General features: G+C 36.4%; 1 protein-coding gene across 11 annotated transcripts in view; it reads left to right on the forward strand.

The window, feature by feature from the left end:
- Nucleotides 1-11,143: 11,143 nt before the first annotated feature.
- The window catches only part of cspg5a (chondroitin sulfate proteoglycan 5a), a 53,681-nt gene continuing 42,148 nt past the window's right edge, over nt 11,144-22,676 (forward strand). For 4 of the 11 annotated variants that reach the window (XM_051130517.1, XM_051130522.1, XM_051130525.1 and 1 more), the window contains exons 1-5: nt 11,145-11,358; nt 11,483-11,545; nt 11,743-11,860; nt 15,719-15,831; nt 21,511-21,542. In XM_051130517.1, the coding sequence (XP_050986474.1) occupies nt 11,846-11,860; nt 15,719-15,831; nt 21,511-21,542 (160 nt within the window). In that variant the 5' untranslated portion in view covers nt 11,145-11,358; nt 11,483-11,545; nt 11,743-11,845. Of the gene's footprint in view, nt 11,359-11,482; nt 11,546-11,631; nt 11,861-15,718; nt 15,832-21,510; nt 21,543-22,676 lie in introns of those variants that run through there. The other 7 variants (XM_051130521.1, XM_051130524.1, XM_051130527.1 and 4 more) reach the window with 5 other exon arrangements.

Raw genomic sequence — 22,676 nt, forward strand, 5'->3', positions numbered from 1 at the left:
ACCTCTGTACTCACACCTTGTAGCTGTGAGAGGGCGACACAGAAATATTTCCTGTTCACAATTTATGGGTTTAGTTAGACTAAAACATATACCGTTTCAGTAGTGACACTGAAAAATGCAGGATTTATATTACTTATATTTTAAATATTATTGTGGGTTTCAATAGATAAAAGATCTTAATAAACATCTAAAATTTGAATATTTAAATGCTGTTTAAGTGTGTGTGTTTTGTCTGACAGCAGTTTGCACCAGTCTGTAGAATGGCCCTTATATTTTTTTGCATAGTGATACGTTCATGGTGTTTTTTTTTGTTTTTTTTTGTTTTGTTTTTTTTAAATTCTCATTGTTACAATACCATGTGATAGAGGTGTCACGGTTCCTCTATTCCAGGGGTGGCGAACTCCGGTCCTGGAGAGCCGCAGCCCTGCAGAGTTCAGCTCCAACCCTAATAAAATCTCACCTGTCTGTGGCTTCCTAGTAACCCTTCAGACCTTGATTAGCTTGTTCAGGTGTGTTTGATTAGGGTTAAAGCAAAACTCTGTAGGGCTGCGGCTCTCCAGGACTGACGTTCGCCACCCCTGCTCTATTCGTAATTTGATTTAAAAAAAAAAAAAAAAAAAAAAAAAATCTTCAACTGCAATTTGCCCGTGTTGAGAAACCGTTAGAATACTGGAAATGGCTCAAATTCCATGGATGAGAATGCATGAAATGCATTATTAGACTCTTTTCCAGGGCTGCATGATGTATCGAACCCATTTAAAAATTAAAATAAAGCATAATGCTATTGTAAATTCACAAGCGCTACGATTCAGCTAAACTAATATATGCTTTGCAGCTTTAATATGCGCTTTTATTATTTACATCCCTGTGGGTTACGTACATGCGTCTCAGAGTGGTAGTTACATTGGCAGACCGTCTTAGACTCCATCTCTGCATATTGCAGTGAGTTTCTTTTTATTATAACATTCATCTGGAAACACAATGTGCGCCATTTCATCAGATTTGTAAGGTAAATCATTTATAAACCTACACAGGCCAGGAGAATACATCAATATATTTCTTAATATGCTAACTGTTCAGCGCAACTTCAGAATAAAAGTTCAAATCCTCACTCTGAGTTTACACATTTTAATATTCAAGAAATTACAGTGGCTGTAGCATTTCTATCGAAAGAAATGGTCAAACATCAAAGATTAAGTGGACATTTGAATTAAATGTCTTTTAGTCAATATTAAACAAGGATTAGATCACACAGTAAAGTGGAAAAACAAACGTCAGGCCATTGTTACATTTTGTCTCCCAAACTTTTTTTTTTTGTTGTTGTTTTTTTTTTTTTGTGGTGTCCTCTCACAGTTCTGAGCTCATATCTCAAAATTATAAATCTTTCCCCTCTCAATTCTCAGTAAAGGTCAGAATTGTGAGATATAAACTCCATTCCAAGTCTCATAAAAAAAAAAAAGATCCCTTTTTTGGTATTATGTTTTTTACAATTGCCCATCTTTTCTCCAAATGCACTTTGGCAAATATAAATCCTGCTCTGTGAGGAGGAAAAAACATGCAGGAATTATAACAACCTCATGTAATGTAATCTCTAACCCGGATAATCCGGCATGTGGAAGAGTTCGCTAGCATGTGGTGGGCTGGAACGTGTTAGACTGTGCTCGATAATCTATGGGGGTTAGTTGTGTTTTTCCCCAATGTTGTTTTTGGCACTTTAAAATAATTACCTACATTACAGTAGTTTTACTTCACAGGAAAGGGAAGTTCATGATGCCTGAATTTCTTAACCATTGAATGTACTGTAGCTTTTGTAAAAGTGTTACAATAACAAAAGGCTGCTTTGATTAATAGCTGCATAAAAAAATGTACTAATAAGTAATAGTTTAATAACTAGCCTGTTTGATACTAAGTTAGCACAATAATACAGAAAGTGTCATCACACATGTTTGTATCTGATAATTACAGCAGCTTCTAACATGATTCTGTTTGGACTGTAGGATTATCTGATTGTGGTGGTTATTTCTATTGTTTTAGTACATTAGACTTAACTACTATTATTTGGGCTGAGAACTGCAATTATGTCATTTTGAATTTGTGTTTGAGAATAGTTAGCCATTTCATTCAAATGAGATTCAGGACTCATTTTTACAAGGGATTTACAAGGGAGGCTGATAATTCTCAGATGGGACTTGCTATAGTTTCAAAATAAGATGAAGGTTTAAGCTGTTTTCTCATATATAGATTAGATTTTGTCACCTTGGTACTGCCTCCATATGAAACATTTACAGCTGTTATTTACGTGTGGTGTAATGATACCAGATGAGGCCCAGGTCATAAAATTGTGCTTGGGGCATACCTAAACGCCCAGTGATTTTGGGAGATATTAAACAACCCCTTCACTCAAATACAGACTGTGGTCTTACTGCCCTTATGCTTTTGTTTAGATGAGCGCTAAGCACAGATTTCAGTATTTGTTGTGACAAGGCTTGGCATCTCACTTCGCATCTCATTTCACTGTCCTTTTGGTTTCATTCTGCTGTGGGTGTCTGAATGAAAATAAAGGGAAATGGTATTTTCAAAGAATGTTGAGGCTTATTAAAGGTGTTAGTCTGATTCATAATTGTGCTTGCTGGCCTGATAAAAGAGAAATGGTCACTCTGCTTAGTGTCAGTTACGGAAATACAAGCAGCCTCGATGATGCATGTTTTCACATTTCATGATTTTACCATTCATTACTGTTCTCTATTTTAATATATTTCAAAATATATCTTTTGACAACCATTATTCCAGTCTTAAGTGTCACATGATTGTTCAGAAATCATTGTAATATTTGAATTTGAAGAAAGTTCAAAATAACTGAATTTTTGGTAATGCCTTAAGCATCTTTAATATTGCTCCAAAATAAGTGTTTGAAGTCAGCATTTTAGTGTACACATTATTTAATATCAGTAAAGTTGAAAAATCAAATGCTTCAGAATCCATTCACAACCATTTTAATTTCTGCAGAGTTTTTTTTTTAATGTGAAAAAGGAAAATTCAATATGAATTAATGAAAAAAAAAAATGTGCTTGTCCACCAGGAACAGATTGGATTGTGTAAACTGTTTGGTTTGACTGGAATTTAAAAGGGAATTGTGAAGTCAACAGAAAAGGTAAATCATTTCAAAGGAATTACAGTTATTTCTTTGTAATAACTGTACGCAATTGGATCAGAAATTCCATTAATGCAGTAAATCTGGTCAAATGTCATGTTGGTTTAAATTGTTACATATACAGGGTTTGGACAAAATGAACACTCTTATTACAGGGTTGATGTTATGTGGGTTAATGTCATGTTGTGATTATCTTCTTATCTATATTCTTTTGGTTGTATATCCGTGTAATTTAAGTTGTTCAGCAGCTGTTTCAAGTGGTCTTTGAAATGGCAGACTTACAGAAGGCTTACAGAAATGACAAATCGTGGGAGCCTGTTTAGCAGGAGCGTTTGCAACCTTAACAGCCCAGTTGTTTTGTGTTTTAAAAACAACAGTCTTTATGATGATGACTGTGTACTCAAAGCAAGGCAGTGAAGAAAGATAGTGGGCAAAAAGTGAAAGTGAAATATCGGAACTGTTAAACACCGAAATGGATTTTGTCTAAAAAAAACCTACTGCAGCAAAGAGACAGCAAACCTCAATATTAACTTTGAAAAACCAACCAAGAAGGTGCAGCCTTTACAAAGTCAATCAAAGAGCTGCAATTGCTAAAACTTCACAGATCACAGACACCAACACTAAAATGCAAAAAAAGTGATCATAAAACCTGGACAATTTTGAACCAAGATGAACTTTCACATCTGTCCTCATCAGACAAATCACCTGACCTGAATCAAAGTCCATTTCAAAGAAAGTGTGGTGGCGCTAAAAGAGTGTTCATTTGGTTTTTCCCTGAACAGATGAATGTACATATGGTATGTTTTATGTGATGTTGGTTTTGTATGTGTCACCGCAGTCCTGACTTGAAATGTTCGTTAAGTTGCGCTATAATTCTAACGCTCTGTGACATTTTAAAATAACATAGCTTCTGCACTTCATCTAAACCTTCCAGATAGTATGAACATAAGCGAATGTGACACAAACACAATTGCAAGCATGCCGTTTTAGCTTGTTTTTCAATCTCACATCTTTCAGCTTTTATCGTGAGTCATGTTTTTCACAGGTTCGTACCTAAGAATTCCTCATCCTAAGTCAAATTCCGTGCCGGCTGAGATACCGAGCAAGCTTTGTAATCATAACTGTGTACGAAAACGATTACAACTGCTTGGTGTTTTACTGCTTCTGATGTCTGACAGCATTTCTTTTAGAAACTGCAGTGATATGTACTTAATGGAATGTTTCTTGAGTCTTCTGTAAAAACTTCCAGAGGTACGTTTTCATCACGAGACCACGAGCGCAATTAAATAACGTATTTCAAATCAGCAACAAAATCTGAAATGAACTGCCCTATTAATGTTGTTCCTAAAGTGCAAATGATACTTATTTTTAAGACCAGACCAGTCTTAACCGCGAGTCTCAGGTTTCTATCCACCTTATTATCCTTATAATTGGAAACTGTTTGCACTACAATAGCAGTGTTCATAATTAAGATATGTTAAAATAACATGGTAAGGCACATCAATTTGCAATATCAAGCAGCAAAATGAGCTGTTTTGTACAGCTAAAAATAGCTGGACATGGATGAGACCGGAAGCCAGACCCATAAAATGTACAAATGGCTGCGTCTGCTCTTATGGAAAGAGAAGGTGGATAGGAACTGGAGCTTCTAACGGTAGCTGCAGTGACGCAATGACTTTACCAATCAGCGATTGGCTTTTTCATTTAGAAGGCGGAGCATATTCAGCCATATTGCGTGTTGCAATTTCTCCCATTCATAAATAAGACGTGAAATATGTACCGCCATGTACGATTCATGACATTTGATATTGTTTTTCAATCTCTCCTCTTTTAGCTCTTTCATCGTGAGTAATGTTTTTGACGGGATTCGTACCCAAGTCTAATTCCATGTCGGCTGAGCTACCCAGCAAGCATGTTACATCCGGAAAGCGAAACATATGGAGCTGTAACCATAACTGTGTACAAAAACGATTACAAGTGCTCGCTGTTTTACAGTGTTCATTTTTTCTGGAAACTGCAGTAAGATGTACTTATTTTGCATCTTGCGCAAAGTTCCCAGAGGACCAGGTAGTGTTATTTAATTACATATTTCAAATCAGCAACAAAATCTGAAATGAACTGCCTATGAATGTTGTTCTTAACACTCGAATGACATTAAAAATGCTTATTTTTAAGACTAGACCAGCCAATGTGCATGTGCAGTTATAAGCGTGAGTCTCAGGTTTCTATCAAAGTCCCTTTAAGGCAAGTCATTTCACTCTGCGGCCATCTTTGAAATGCCCCTCGGGCATGCAAGTGCAGCTCCTATCTCTTTGAATGGGGAAACACCAAGCTTACAATTAAATTTCAGATTTGTAATCACCAATGAAATCTGAAAACAACTGCTTCATAATCGTTGTTTACTATGCTCCAATATTGTAAAAAAAAATGTTCAGGCTAGAGCAACCAATGCACATGCGCAGTCATGAGCGCGGGTTTGCGAACGCTGCCTGTTTCTATAAGAAGTGGAGCTTCTAATGGGAGCTGCAGTGACGTGGTGACTTTACTAATCAACGATTGGCTCTTTCATTTAGAAGGCGGGACTTATTCGCGCATAGCGTTGAGATTTCTCCCATTTATAAATATAAGGAGTGCACAGTCTCCCTACATATAAAGTCTTTGTTTCTATCCACTTTATTCTTCAGTGCGGAAGTAAGCCTATGGGCGAGACTCAGTTCATTAGCTGCTATAGGGAAATAACGTGAAGAATAACAACATGCAGTAAACAGTAAAACACTACAATGCAGTGTTTATAATTAAGATAATACATTGCAATATCAAGCAGCGAAACGAGCTGTTTTGTACAGCTAAAAATAGCTGGATGTGGATGAGACCGGAAGCCAGACCCATTAAAATTTACAAATGGCCACACCCCATCTTACGGGGAAAAGTAAGGTGGATAGGAGCTGGAGCTTCTACCAATCAGCAACTGGCTCTTTCTTTAGAAGGCGGGGCATATTCTGTCATATGCGCATTGCAATTTCTCCCATTCATAAGTAATAGGAGTTGACAGTCTTTGTATATCTAAAGTGTGTGCCTGGATATTAGCCTACAAGCCACTGTGGAGAGTTTTGGAGAGAAGCATATTCTCTCCTCCAACATCTCTGAAGCAACTGGCAGATGTTCTGATGTTCTGACAACATTCAGCTGGAGACAATTCAGAAGTATGAATCCATTCCAAGTTTGGAAGCTGTATTAAAGGCAAATGGTGGTAAAACACCTTGAATATCGATCCCTCTTTCATCTAAATATCAAAACCGATATTGGATAACCGCTCGTTCAGATGTTTCATAATTAACACTTATTTCCTTGAGCCCTGTCATCGCCAATGAGGTCACTCCACAGCCGCTCAGGCGAACCTGTCACATCATTTCTCACTCATCATCTCCCTCTTTTCAACCCATTTCCCCACCCAGTTTTTTAGCAGGTTTCCTCTTCGCGACTCCATTTTTCCGCCCTGGTTCTTCTCTCTCCATCTCCGTCCCTCACCTCCTTCTTGCTGTTCTTCTGTCAGTCTTCATCCTTCACCTCCGTAACCATGGTGGCAGATCCAGAGATGTGTGAATAAAAAAAGAGGGTGCTCAGTGCTACAGGCTGCATGGGAGGAACGAGGACAGCTTGCCAAAGCCCATATTTGGCTAGTCACATATTAGTTATATGGAAGGTACTCTGGATGTTGTATACCTTGAATACACTTGATAAACAGCAAATGCATCTTCAGATTTTGATCAAACCTGTCTGGCGTATAGCTACAGCTAGTGTAGAAGCCTAAATGTTCTGTTTGTTCTTGAACGTCTTCTGTATTTGAAATTGATTGCTTTGCGTGGCTCCCTGCGGAACTGCAAAAGCCCCGATTGTGAAGACTTTGAATTAAAACAACAAACATTGACAGGCTGTGTGTGATGTGCAGATGGCTCGAGCTCTTGGGCTGCCAGAAGCAGTTGGCGCCTGTGTGTTCTCGATCGAATATAAAGGATACTTCCCTTGTATTCCAAGCAGCGTCGTTTCAGTTCGATACGTGCTTGACGGAGGCATTTAAGCATTTCATGTTTGTGCAGCCGCACTATCTCTGAGGACGTTTCCATGGTAACAGGTCTCATGGTTCTGCATGAAGAGTAGTCAGGAGAGGAGGGGCTGTTTTGTGCTATAAAGATTGAATGTTAAAGCAAGGGCTCCGGTGAATTTAACGGACTCCATTACTGTGTGAGACGGTAGCCGCCCTCTCCGGTCGCACAGAGCCATGACTGTGTTTGTAAATTAAAATTAATTACCCCCTAATCGGCATTCGTTGTGTTGTGCTCCATGTGTGTGACCTAAAACATGCAGCTTGAGGGTCATCGAGTTCATGCGAGTCTGTATTCTGGATGGGTTCAGCTCCATTCTGACAGACCCGAGCGAGTTTATTCGCTGAATCAGAGAATCAAGCAGAGATCCCTAGACTTTCGGTTTGAAAGGAGCAAAACTGGGATCGTGCCACCAGCCTGTCAACAAGCTCTCAATTAGGCCCTCTCTGTGTTTGCGCCATGGGTGTTTGGCATCCCATTTGTGCAAAAGTAATGTCTTGCCGCAAAGATAGAGAACTTGGAATCCTGATAATGGTTTTTGCTTACCATTATCATGGACCTCATATAAATGTTTAAAGGGATAGTTTACCCAAAAACGTTCCAAAACCAGTAAGACATTCGTTCATCTTCGAAACACAAATTAAGATATTTTTGATGAAACCCAAGAGCTTTCTGACCCTGCATTTGACAGCAATTCAACTATCACGTTCAAGGCCCAGAAAGGTAGTAAGAACATCATTAAAATGCATTGAGGTACTCTCATGAACGCACATCAAAGATTGACACGGAAGAGAAGAAATTGTTCAGTGAAGTTGTTATTTTTGTTTTCTTTGCGCACAAAAAGTATTCTCATAGCTTCATAACATGGTTGAATCACTGATGTCACATGGGCTATTTTAAAGATGTTCTAACTACCTTTCTGGGCCTTGAATGTGTCAGTTGCATTGCTGTCTGTGCAGGGTCAGAAAGCTCTCAGATTTAATCAAAAATATCTTAATTTGTGTTCTGAAAATGAACATGGGTCTTATGAGTTTGGACCGAAAGAATTTTCATTTTCGGGTGAACTATTCCTTTACGTGAAGTAAAAATTATATACATAAACTTAGAACTGAATTTTCATCACAACAGGAGTCTGCATATTTTTTTGCATTTTTTTTTTTAATTTTTTTTTTTTAGCTGATTTGGGAGAAAATTGGTAGGCATGTATGTATTTAAATGCATTAACCTGTAGCCGAGAGTAGTACACTTTCATTGCTAGCTGAAAGTATTATCACATAAGCCTAAATATTGAATGCAATAACAGATTGAAGGTGAGGATTTGTAGAATGTTGGGAATGATGAACATTCTAATTCTTCAAAAATTCATTGGAACTTTTTGCAGCATTATGGAATCACTTCCAGTGTTTTTAAAGGGTCACTTGTAATTTCTTATGGTTTGATTTTTGTAGATTTGAACCAGCGACCTTACAGTTAGCAGGCGTAAAGCCGGGCTCACACTACAGGATTTTTAGCCTGATTTTGCCCCGATTTTCCCCTCCCGAGAATCAGAGCAAAAATCTTGTCAAGCACCTTGATAGGTCCCGATGTTCGGCACGGATTATCTGGTAATGTGAGATGTTCACAGATCGAATCTTGCACCTCCCGATCTGCTCTCACACAAATCGGGGGCGCCCCGATCATATCAAATGTTTTATATTTAGGATTTTAAATCGGGATGATCACAGCTATGATTGTCATTACTTTCACAACAGCCAATGCGCGACCACAAAACAGCTGCTGTACAGTTCATTGGATAGTGGAGATGGAGAAAACTGCTTCTCATGTTTTTGTAGTAACACTTTCTGTATAATATGTTGAAAACATACCACAACCGCATGGAGTAAGGAAAGCTCTGGAGTGAAATTGTCTCGGTTTTGAACATACCGGGTAAGTGCATAAAGCTGCTAGCACGTTAACTAACATTTGTAAACATTAGTTGCTGAAATGACGATCGGTTGCGTAAGATCACGTGAGGTGCTCCATCTCGCATGATAATCTTAATAATATCTTGTATTGTGTGATGCGCCACAATTTTCAAATCTTGTAGTGTGTGCATGTTTAAGATTTCAGGGAAGATAATCTGCAAAGATTCTCCTTTTGTGTGCGCTGCAACCAGATTTCATAATTGGTTAGTATTTTAAAAATCCTGTAGTGTGAGCCCGGCTTAAGTTGTAACTTTAACACCAATCAAGTCTAGTAGAGAACTCAAAATCGAGGAATCAGTAATTGCTTGGATGAAGGTGTACTAAATGAGTGGTTCCCAACCACGTTCCTGGAGGCCCCCCAACACTGGATGTTTTCCCTGTCTCCTTAATTAAACACACCTGATTCAGATCATCAGCTCATTAGTAGAGATTCCAAGACCTGAAATAGGTGTGTCAGACAAAGGAGAGATGCAGAATGTACAGTTTTGGGGGGGCCTCCAGGAATATGATTGGGAACCACTGTACTAAATAATTGAGCCTTCGCACATAGCTTGATTAACAGGCGATCTGACCAATCATAACACAGAATCCGCCATTCTGATTAACTTTGGTGGACTTAAACTTGAAAAATTCTATGTATTAACGTCTTTCTGTGGTTGAAATAAAATACGTTCTGATGTTCATTGATGTTTATTTTGTGCTTTAAATAAATAAAGAAAGATGATCAGTTCACATGTCGATTGATCTAATAAGGCAATACAGTGATCTGTCAGAGCCACAAAATGGTGATTATTCTTTGAATTTATTTAAAAAAAGAATTTTAAAGCCGAGACCTCGTTTCATACCAGAAGTAACCTGCTCTGCGTGTTGTGTAGTGATGTGTAGTGTGAGAGCGGCATTGTTTGTCTGACATAGCAACAGTAACTAAGGAGAGCGGGTTTTTCGAAGGTCAATTATGTGTTTATGTTTTGCTGCCTCTTATTTACCTTACTAAAAAGCCTCCCTGCTGCCCTCAGTAGCTCTGGAACACCTATGGTGTTTATGAATGCAACACCAGTTGACGGTCATTGGGGAAAAAAACGTTGGAGTTTGAGGTAAAAATTTGTTAAACTAACAAATTTGGTAATGTTGGTTAAATGGCAAGACAAAACTGGTCATGTGAGTTTAATAAGGTGGCATGTGAATTTTTTCCTTGACACTGACATTAACTTCAACACCACTAAGCTTCCAACAACTCTTTCAATATTTATTTAATGTACTATTTGGACAATTTGAATTAGAATAGTTTGCAAGGGAGTGAGTATAAATGTCCTTACTACCTTTTTGGGCTGTGAACGTGGAAGTAGCATTGCTGTCTATTGAGGGGCAGAAAGCTCTCGGATTTCATGAAAAATATCTTAAGTTGTGTTCCTAAGATAAACGAAGGTCTTACGGGTTTGGAACGACATGAGGGTAAGTAATTAATGACAGAATTTTAATTTTTGGGTGAACTATCCCTTTAAGCTTCTGTGAACCACAGACCTTATTTTAGGCATTTGACCAAAAAACAGAAACTAGAAGTTCAAAAATAGCATCAATATGAAGGTGTAGGACTCTTTCCCACAACATAGTACCACCTTTTTTGCAAATAGATAAGTTTCATACACCAAACAAAAGAAGATCTTTCCTTTCTTCTCTTCCAAAGCCATTCCATGTTCCACATGGCCAAATACAGCAATTATAACCACAGATCTTTCAGTATTAAAGTGTTTCTCTTGTAGTTTTTCCTAAAAAATCAATTGGTTCAAAACACCAGACACTGATAAGCTTCTGATGGTATGTTTTTGTTTATGACTCAGTGTAGTTTTAGTTTCCCAACACACTGAGTCATGCTCTGCGAACGTGTCAAGCTCCTCCCAGAATAAAACTCAATTCTTTCATTTCTGATGGGTGAGAGCAGGAATATGACACCTTCTGAGCTCAAGAAGATTTTGGGACTTTGTAATGTTTTCCTGGAGAGGTTCCTTCGCCCTGAAGTTGTGTGCTGGACACGTGAAAAGCACAGGTGTGTCCTCCAGCCTGCCTGCAGAAAGGAAATTAAATCCAATGCCACGCTTCCCAGTGGGAGACTGAGCCCATGCCAGAGTGTTTATATGTAAAGGTGAGTGTGATGTCTTTCTTTTTAGTGCAGCCTGTTAATTATGGCCTCATTGTCCTTAATTACCTTGTTGCTATGAGTTGGTGTATATCTGTTTTTGGTTATTTCTCAAAACTCTTGCATGCAGGGAAATCAGGAAAACAAAGTGATGGACTGACTTTAATTATTCCACACATCTGGATTACTAAAGGTCAGGCTTATTCCTTAATAAAATGCACTGTATTTCTATCCAGATACACATTGCTTTCTGGCAGCGTCTCCAGGAGTCACCCGCATAAATTTCGTAGGATCCTGGAGCCAGGAACCAGCTGTTGGCATGTCTAGAGGCCACTAAACCAGCACTGTTTTAATATTTATTACAATTACTCTATGTTCCTTTTACATTAGGTTTCTTGTGGCTGTGACAGGTTGTTGACTGGTGAGCTCCGGTGCGGGTGTTGGAGGGACTCATTAAAAATAGAAGCTGAGAAAGTAGGCCAGCGGTTTACTGATGTGGAGGCAATGGGTAAGCCCGCCGTTCCAAGTTCTCCATTGCCTATCCCATGCCACTGTCTTCCCTCGGTCCATTCTCTGCATGAAGAGTTAGATGTCTGCGTTTTCCCAATTACAACTAATCTAATGAAAGATCTCATCGTGTAAGTCCTTGCACTGTTGAGAGCAAGAAATATAAAGAAATCCACTTGATTGTGTGTTTTGAGACACCAGGAGAACAGGAATAATTATGTCACTGCATTATTTATTACTGCTCTAAGTTATCTGAATATTGAAGCCAGTTTCTGGAGCTGAGGAATTAAGTTTAGTTCTGGGTCTGCCAAAGGTCAAATTTTATTGTGTGAATTCCATCCAGATAAGGCTGCCTTCTAGCTTATATCCATTTCTGTTTTAAATGAACTTTCGGAGTGCAATACAGAATCTGGAATGCTGTCAGTTACCACTAACAACTAAAACATGCACTTTACATTTAAAAAGTGTAAATGTTCTTGTTAATATGGAACTAATGTGATAGAGCAGTGCAACATGATGCTAGCAACACCAACATCATGCATCAGAATTTGATTCACAGGGAATACTTGATGAAACTGGTAAAAATGTACTCCATCAATGCAATACAAGCCGAATACATCAATGCAAAATGTAAATGTAGGAGTTGGTTTACAGAGAATTTGTTTTGTGTTTACTCTTGAGATTTGTAAAGTTGAACGTATTTTAACTTGAACACGCAAATGCAACAGTAAACAACAGAGATGGATACAAATATCTTTAGAGGGTTTGCACTTACATAACAATTTGGTAAGTTACCCGGATGCACAGCCAAATTGGCAATACTTGGATATAAACAACAGACAACAACAAAAAAACATGTGAAAGCCACTAAATCATGTAAAGAAGGACTTAGTAAGCAGGAAAGGGTGCAATATTTTGACAAACTACAGTTGATAGGTGGTAAAGATACATACAAGCAGTATTAATTAAGATATTAGCCTAATATTTCACCTACCTGACCAGAAATGGAAAAAAAAAAACACACACACACAAAATGTTGTCAAGATTCTTGCCTTTTGTTCTTCAGACAATTTTTTGCACTCTTCTCCTTGATTTGCTATAACTTTTGATATATAGTACTCCATATGTTTCTTCCAGTCTGACTGTTTAGTACAGCCCAAAACATGACAACAACTGACTATTTTCAGCAGCAATAATCAGCAAAATATGCAAGTTTCATTCGGTTCAGTGGGATTGTTTACGTTCAGTGCCGCCAATATGACAGACTGATAATGTGTCATGAAAACACTCTGTATTTAATCAATGCAAATGCATTCTATATACATCAATGTAAAATGTAAAGGTGGGTTTATAACCCGTTTAATGTTTACACTTGAGATGCATTTATTTTGAAAGTTAACTTGAACATAGTTTTGAGAGCAAATGTGCAAATGCAACAGTAAACAGGGATAAACAAAAATATCTATTACTCAATTTTAATTATCATTTTTACTCAACGATATCGATTCTTAAATCCAAAGAATGGATTAGTCTAGCCTTCCTAGTCTTAGATTTCAAATTATGTCCATTTTATTACAATAAAGTGTTTTCACATTACGTCATCAATCCAAAAGTCGGCCATTGCGGCGGTACCGATTGTAAACACATTGCCATTGAACCAGATAGAACTTGTGCATGGGCTTGGGGGGTAAACGAAGAAATTAAAGATGTCAAATTAAGAAACAGAAGAAAGAATTGTTGGGTCATCAGTCCCATTTTTTGCAATTTTTTCACATTACAGGGCTCGACGATATGGACTGCCCCATGCATTCACATTCCAAAATGTCATTTGTGTGGAAATATTACGTTATTATTATATTTAGTCTGTACAATGCTGTTAACAGAGGCCAGAAATGCTGAAGACTGACATAAAAAAGAGAAAATACTGTAGCAGGCAGATCAATCTCACTGTTCACCATGCACAAAATATTGGAAGAAACTCCTAAATAATGAATTTGGGGTAGGAGTTTATATGAATGTATCTCTGAGGGAAACTGTCTCTTTTCAGAAAAGTTTACATGGTGTTTTCTTTTCCTCTAGCATATGCATAATGCATTATAAAGCAGTGTTAATAAGCATAGGGCAGATTTGTGTCTCCTTCGGTTACAGAACGAAATAACCATGAATGAATGTCCGTAGGTATGTTTAAAAAAGAGTACAACTTACCGAAATCCGTATCCTGTCTCTTGTAATCGCTCAATCGGTGTTTCAACCGCGGAAAGACGTCAGTGTAAACAATGTCATGTAACGTCACATTTACCTCAGAAAAAACATTCCGTGACCATACGGTCGTTAGCATGAACTTTAGTGAGGAGAATGTAATAAATAATGGACCATATAACATATTCAATATAATTTTTACCATTCTTCAATATTTAATTTGTGTTTGAAATCAGTTTTTAAAAAACGAATTAAAGTAGAAATATAGTCATGTAATTGTAAAGTTAGTATTACAACCTTATTATTATAAAAACTCATCAAATCAGTTCATTTTAACCTTCAATATTATAGTAATGTCATATAACAGCATTAGTTTAAAGAGTTTTCTTCCTTGAGAAAATACCTGATAAATGTCAAAAATAATCAACACTAAATCTCATCGAATTAAATCGGATTTGAATCGCAAGCTTGTGAATCAAAATCTAGTAAACAACGATTTAGTGTGTATTTACCTAGAACAACATTGGGAAACAGACCGACCTGAGAGAGCATGTGAGGTGAGTTCTATGCAAGAAACAGTTTCTCGCAGATTCTGCATGATTAAGACACGGCAGGAAGGCAGTAGATTACAACGAAAGTACACTTAATGCCTTATCCCTGATGGAAGGGTCTCATGGCTTTGTCCCAGTAAAAAGAAATATAGGCTAGAGTTTAAGACTTGGGCGCTTTCTTGCCTAGTCCTCTCTTTCATCTGACTAATGCCAGTTTATAACATCTAAATAGCTCGTTATTACAACAATGTGAACACTGGGAAACATGCTTAAAGCTCCAAGCTGCCATTTTGATTTACGTTTGCTTCCTAATGGAGTATGGAAGTGCAGTTAGTGAGATTTTGTTATTGATTTATTACTTTTCTAATAGGAAAGAAAGCTAGATGCTATTTTCAGAGCAGACCAAAGCATTAATGAACACATGTGAAGTGAACTCATTTGACCATCCTCATTTTCTGACTGTTCCATCCTGCAAATCGCAAGGCCGAATGCCCTTTAGCTGAAAAAAAATGTGACAAACATGCCATTGTGCTTTGATTGTCTCACTACTTTTTCTTTCTAATTATCTGAGCCCTTCATTAGAATCTTTAGTGCGTTACATAACAATGGACTTCATTGTTCTCTCACTCATTTTGTGACTTGGTAGCAGTTAATATAGGAGTCCGTTTAGCTGCGTGGGCCACTGCTGGCAGCCGGACTGCACCGCGCAGGACGAAAAGATCTGTTTAATTTGTTTCGTGGTATTTGTATATGGAGAGACAACTGTGTATTTTTTGGTTTAATGTACATAATCCGTTGGTGTCTTGCAGCAATTAACCACGTTTTGCTCTTCCCGTAATTCTCAACATTTTGCCAGCTGGTAACAGAACGTAGCACTGTTGAAATTGGGCTGTGATATTCCTTCAGTCCAATATTGAGATTCCACTCTCCAGTGTTCAGCCAAGTGTCGATCCACTAAATAGTCTGTGTACCATATGCCACGATTAGCTTGCAGTGTGTACCGTGTTCTATTCCTACTCAAATGTCTGTATTTGTTCTAAAATCTGCGGTAGGAGAATCATAACCGTCTCTTTCTAATGCTGTCTCTCTTATGTTTGATATGCATTCAGGTTGTCACCTCTCCTGCCAGCATCTTTGGTTTGATGGCACAGCTCAAGCACTCTTGGTCTGCCTGTATCAGCCCGTTCTCGCTGCCGTCGAGTCTGACATCTGGATCTGACAGGTCTCTGATAGGTTGTTATGATTCATATGAACCATATGTTGTCATTGCTGGTCTGTCATCTTTTGTTCTCTTTAAACAGTTCCCAGAAGGAGTTTGTCTGTTGACTGAAGTGTTACACCTTCACAAAATGTCCAATTTGTGTCATCTATGTTTAATTTATGCGTTCAGCTGATGCTTTTGTGTTCATATTGAGCCCAGCTTTGATTTGGTTTTCAAATGTGACTGTATGCATGGCATTTTGCAGTTGATGAATTTGAATACATTTGTTCAGTGTAGTCAATATCTGATATATCTACATTGGTTGCCATAGTAATGTCTAACGTGTCAGCGTGACGCCAAGAGCCTTTCTGAGAGCTGAGAGTAGCTGTCAGTATGGAATGAGAGGGTGGAAATATGGAAAATTGTACCTCTTTTCATGCGTATGTCAATGCACTGTGATGCTGAACTGCTTAATATAAGTTTCAGTTGCATTATATTTTAAAATGCATATACTGCTTTCAGAACCATTCATTTTTTTCACTGCTGAATACATAGCAAATTTCTTATAGGTTAAGATATAAGGGGAAAAAAACAAATAATTGCAGTTAATGGATGTGGCTGAATACACTAATATAAAATGAATTTCCCAAAATCAGATTTTTCAAAACAAAACAAATTAAAACCAAAGAAGGTGTATAAAAACACACACTTTGTTCCATACATGTATATGCATAAATAGTGATTCAGTTGTTTAAATTGTCATGCACAGCTCCAGCAATGCTGGAAAAAAAGAAAAAAATGTTTTTTATTTAATATAGAATTTAAATGTTTAAAATATTTATATTTGTATTATTTATTTATTATTCATTATATTATTCTAAATATAAATTGTTAGCATATTATTTATGTTGTTATTTATTTATTTAATAATTATTAATTAATTTATGAATTTATGTATTTTAATTATTTAAAATATTTATATATAAATATACACTACTTGTCAAAAGTTTTTAAAGAAGTCTCTTCTGCTCACCAAACCTGCATTTATTTAATCCAAAGTACAGCAAAACAGTAAAATGAAATATTGAAATACTGAAATATTTTTATTATTTAAAATAAGTGTTTTCTATTTGAATATATTTTAAGATGTAATTTATTCCTGTGATTCAAAGCTGAATTTTTAGCATAATTACTCCAGTCACATGATCCTTTAGAAATCATTCCTAATATTCTGATGTGCTGCCAAAAAAAAAAAAGAAAATTGTTATTATTGTTATTATTATGTTAAAAACAGCGGAGTAGAATTTTTTCAGGTTTCTTTGATAAATAGAAATTTCAGAAGAACAACATTTATCTGAAATAAACATCTTTTGAGCAATTTAAAGCATACTTGTTAAATAAACATTAATTTCTATAATTTCTTTCACCAAAAAATGAAATAAATTACATTTTAAAGTATATTCAAATAAAAAGCAGTTATTTTAAATAGTAAAAATATTTCACAGTATTACTGCTTTTGCTATATTTTGGATCAAATAATTTTAAATGTAAACATTCTATTCATCAAAGAATGCTGAAAAAATGTATTGCAGTTTCTGCAAAAAAATATATTAAACAGTGCAACTGTTTTCAACATTGATAATAAGAAATATTTCTTTAAATTATTTCTACAATGATTTCTGAAGGATCATGTGGCACTGAAGACTGGGGTAATGGCTGCTGAAAATTTAGCTTTGCCTTTACAGGAATTAATTACATAAAATATAAAAAAAACAATTATTTTAATTGTAATAATTCACAACTTTAATCCAACTCTAATTTTTCTGCTTTGCATATCAGTACATAAATGTCATGTAGCGATATCATTGATCGTAATGCTAATCCATGCATCTGTGATTCATGCTCGACAATAAATACACGGAACCTGCGATCATGTTGCTATAATCTGTTAATGTGGCATTAATATGTCACCGCTCGCACAAGTCAACATGAGTGTGCAACTGAAAAAACCACAGCATATCCGCTGTATAGCAATGGAGCAGAGACGGGGGGATGGGCCGCCGCTAATGCTGGGGAGGGGGGCTGCACAAACAGTTTAGTTCTGCTCTGGTTGGCAGCACATAAGCCTGTATGATCCAAGCTCCAGCCTGTCCAGAGCCAGGAATAGCAGCAGTGCGCTAATGGCACTTGAATAAAGGCAAATGAAAGCGCTGAAGTAGGTGTAGAAGAGAAAGGAGGAGGGGCTTCAACTCTGGCCACAGGGGCAGAGGAACTGGATTATAATACATTAGCATATATACTGCGCCTTAGTAGTGTGTGAGTTTATATGTGAACGTGAAGACATCAGGAGAGAGTTTCACCTGGTAATGATAACAAGACTCCTGAACAAACATTTAAATTTGCTTTGGAAGGTGAAAATGTTGTTTAGTAAAACATAGAAACACAAAATGAAGGTAATAATAACACTACCAGGCAAAAGTTTTTGGACAGTAAGATTTTTGATGTTTTTTAAAGAAGTCTCTTCTGCTCACCAAGCCTGCATTTATTTGATCCAAAGTACAGCAAAAACAGTAAAATTTTGGAATATTTTTACTATTTAAAATAACTCTGTTCTATTTGAATATATTTTAAAATGTAATTTATTCATGTGACTTCAAAGCTGAATTTTTAGCATCATTACTCCAGTCACATGATCCTTCAGAAATCAGTACTATATTCTGATTTGCTGCTCAAAAAAACATTTACTATTATTATTATGTTAAAAAGAGTTGAGTATAATTTTTTCAGGTTTCTTTGATGAATAGAAAGTTCATCAGAACAGCATTTATCTGAAATAGAAACAGAAATGACTCCAACTTTTTGAGTGTAGTGTAAAATGTTACAAAAGCTTTTTATTTTAGATAAACGCTGATCTGAAAGAAACCTGAAAAAAAATGTACTCGACTGTTTTAAAAATTGATGATGATAATAATAATAAATGTTTCTTGAACAGCAAATCAGCATACTAGAATGATTTCTGAAGGATCATATGACATTAAAGGCTGGAGTAATGATGCTGAAAATGTAGCTTTGATTACAGGAATAAATTACATTTTAAAATATATTCAAATAGTAATTTTAAAATACTACAAAAAAATGTTAAATATTTCAAAAGTTTACTGTTTTTGCTGTATTTTGGATCAAATAAATACAGGCTTGACGAGCAAAAGGGACTTTACTGTTCAAAAACTTTTGACTGGTAGTGTACTTGTTTCTGAAACCTTTTTTTGTGAGGGAGAACTGCATTTGAATACAGGAGTGAATCCCCTACATTACAGTTTTCTAAACTGAGATGACTGACACCATTGTGACCAGGATCTGCCCTCTTGCATGTTTGGTATCTGCTATTTTTGACCAAAGTAGTAATACAGACAGGGTTGCCAGGTCTCCGTAACAAAACCAGCCCAATTGACCCTTCACAGGGAGTTTGATTGACAGGCATTCTGACCAATCATAATGCAGAGAGCAGATTAACGCTTATTATGTGTATTGACATCTTTCTGCGTCTGAAAAAAGATACCTTCTGATGTTCATTCATATTAATCTCATGCTATAACTAGTAAAAATAGAAAGCGCTGTCACCCGCATGTGAATACTAAAGTAAGTACTCGTTCATGTCTTATTGTGCTTAAACTGTCCAATGCAACCGTTTATGTTAAAAACACACAAGTTACAAAAACAGTCGGTTATGTCTGTGAAGGTAAACAGCTGGGGAAGAAATCGCATGTTCATTTTAGATCTGTGTGGCAGCAGCATAATATAAAGTAAATAAATCAATAAATCCACTGCTCTCTTGTCGCCTCTGACGACAGAACAGTTAGCATGCTTTGCTCAAACGTTTGGCATCGCGTTAGAACTGATACACCGTTGTCTCTTGCAAAAACAAATTGACGGCACCATGGGTGGAAATGTGCAGATTAAGGGGTGGTAATATTATAATAAGATCCCCTTCCTACATCATGGGGGGAGCGAAATCTGAGCATGTGTTGTTCCTTTAGAATTAAACCAACTGGAGCTACGTCTATCAAAACAACACCATCATGTGAAAGAGTTGAGAGGATTATGATAGATCTTTAACCTAAATATTTTTGTTGTCTGTCCATGTTGTTATTGTGTTATTTTATTTTTTATTTTTAGCACCAGTTGTTTCAAAGTATACCTTTGGTTCCACAATAGCAGAGCAAGGCTTCATAATTCATAACAGGTTAAAGGTGGCCTTAACCTGGGGTTAAAAAAAGACATTATGGGTTTGCTGTTTTTTTTTTTTTGAGGACATCTGCTTGTTTATGTAGTGGTTAGAGCTTTCAGCAAGTCCAAGGACAAAGTGAACCACCTGATATATTTGTATCTTGTTGTGTGGTTGTGTTTTTTTCCCAGTGGGGTGTTTTAGCTTTGAAAGAAGAAAAGGGATTGAAGGCGTAGTGCCAGCGGTGCTCATCAAGGGACCTTGTTCTTTACTGCTTTTACTCTTTGCCCAATCAATAATGAATCATCAATTACAAACAGGCTGTTTGCAGCTTTCAGAATGTAATCATAAATTATATGTACACCTATACATTAATATTAAACACAGTACTACCCTATCCTATTTTTCAAAACAGAAACCTATGCAGAGAAAAAACAAATTGTATGAGGTTTAATAGGAACATCTCACAAGTGTTCGGCTTCATCAGCGCACTGCCCTTAACCTTTCCCATGGATGGATAATAACTATTATTCATTTTTAATAGGCAGTCCCACTGTGACTCTATTTTTAAACCTAACCTTATTAATAATAGCAATTTCTCATGAGTCCAGTAAAAGACACCTATTCAGCATTCATTCATAACCTGATAAACTGTGTATGTTCAGCATGAAAACCGATAGAGTTTTAAGCATTTGGGGTACTTTTTTAGTACTTTTAAGAATGCATTAAATTGATCAAAAGAGAAAGTAATGACATTTTTCCACATGTTCCGCAAAAATCTTAATTAAATATTAATAATAAAATATTAATTATATAACGCTAAAGACTGGAGTAATGGCTGCTAGAAATTCAGCTTTACAATACAGGAATAAATTACATTTTAAAGTATATTGAAATGGAAATGTTTGATATTTGGATATTTCCATGATATTTCCATGTCTTTATATTCATCAAAGTATCCTGAAAAAAATGTACTTATCTGTTTTAAATATTGATGATAATAATAATAATAAAAATGTTTCTTGAACAGCAAATCAGCATATTAGAATGAAGAATCATGTGACACTGAAGACTGGAGTAATGATGCTGAAAATTCAGCTTTGATCACAGGAATTAATTACATTTTAAAATATATTTAAATAGAAAGCATTTATTTTAAATAGTAAAAATATTTCATAATATTACTGATTTTGCCGTATTTTGGATAAAATAAATACAGGCTTGGTGAGCAGAAAAGACTTAAAAACTATTGAAAATCTAAGTTTAATTATTCTATAATCATATCTGTGTGCATGTATTTACTATGTATGTAAATGTGTTTATAATGCAGTATAGCGCAACTTACAACAGAGAAGAAATTACACATGTAGTTTATTAAAGCTTGAAAGTGAGTGTCTGTTTAGTGTCTGTTTTGCAGATTTGTGGAAAAGAGTGACCAGAATATTCATCACAATTTCTTCTTTTTTCTCCCACAGAAAACATCATCCAACTCTGGAACGACATGAGAGTGAGTAAATGATGAAACAATGTTGAAGAATTTTCATTTTTGCGTCAACTGTCCCTTTAAGCATAAGCTTTTAGATCAAAAGGATTTCAATATCTAACACACAAATTCAGTCAAGTGCATCCAAAACCTTGAACTGGTGCTGTCAAACTGTTTCTCTTCCAGCACCTATAAGGGAAATATACTTGTATATTTGTATTATTGTAAGAGTGCTGGTTGGAGGCCGCAGTACACCAGCTCTTTGCTTCCACAGTTCCTTTGATGCTGAGCCTGTTGGCACTAAACCCAAATCTTGCACTGAGAGAGCAGTGTGGGAACCGGTGGGGAGGAGGCGTGAGGACAGGGTTAATGAGTCCGTTTTGAGAGAATATCACTTCTTTGAGACTTTTTAATGGAGTATTATCAGTTAAAACTGTGTTAAGAATAATTATTTGTATAATGCAGAGTGCTTTGCATAGCTTCATTTATTTTACAAATATTTATAATGTATTTTTGGTATATTACTATCACAAAAATCCACTACAATAATGCCATAATATAACTGTTCAGTGACTGAAGGAAAATCATATATCCTGTTTGAAATATTTATGCAGTAATACAATATATGACCCCTGTAGATTCAGGAGGTGCAAAAAGAAAGAAAGAAAAGCCACCTGGTGAGACTTTTCTTGTGATGTAACTGATTAAAAATTGCAATCTGGCATTGTTGCATGCTGAAATATATTGCTTTAATGTTTATTTTAAAGCAAATGAACAATTTTTTGGGCAGTTGTTTCATAAACGCATTACACTTCCAGCTTTATCAAACTTGTGATGGCTGAATTGGTTTGGATGAGACTGTCAGTGTAAAATGAAAGCATTATGGTTAATTTGTTCCATTATGTTCCTGAAGGACAGTCAGACGATTCTTGACGATACAATGAATTTAGTGTTCTTATTTCTTTTTGCTGATAACATTAGTTATTTTCCGACCAGAAGAAAGAAATTTCAACCTTGGACAAAGTGAGCACTATTAACACACACACATTGAGCTCAAACCCAAGGCACTGGTGAACCGCCTGTTGCTGGTCTCTTGTCTTTCTCAATGGTGCCGTGTGGAAGAATGCTGCCGACCCCCACCGACACCTCCAGCCCTCA

This window comes from Labeo rohita, chromosome 16 (assembly GCF_022985175.1).
Source record: "Labeo rohita strain BAU-BD-2019 chromosome 16, IGBB_LRoh.1.0, whole genome shotgun sequence".
NCBI classification, from domain to species: Eukaryota; Metazoa; Chordata; class Actinopteri; order Cypriniformes; family Cyprinidae; genus Labeo; species Labeo rohita.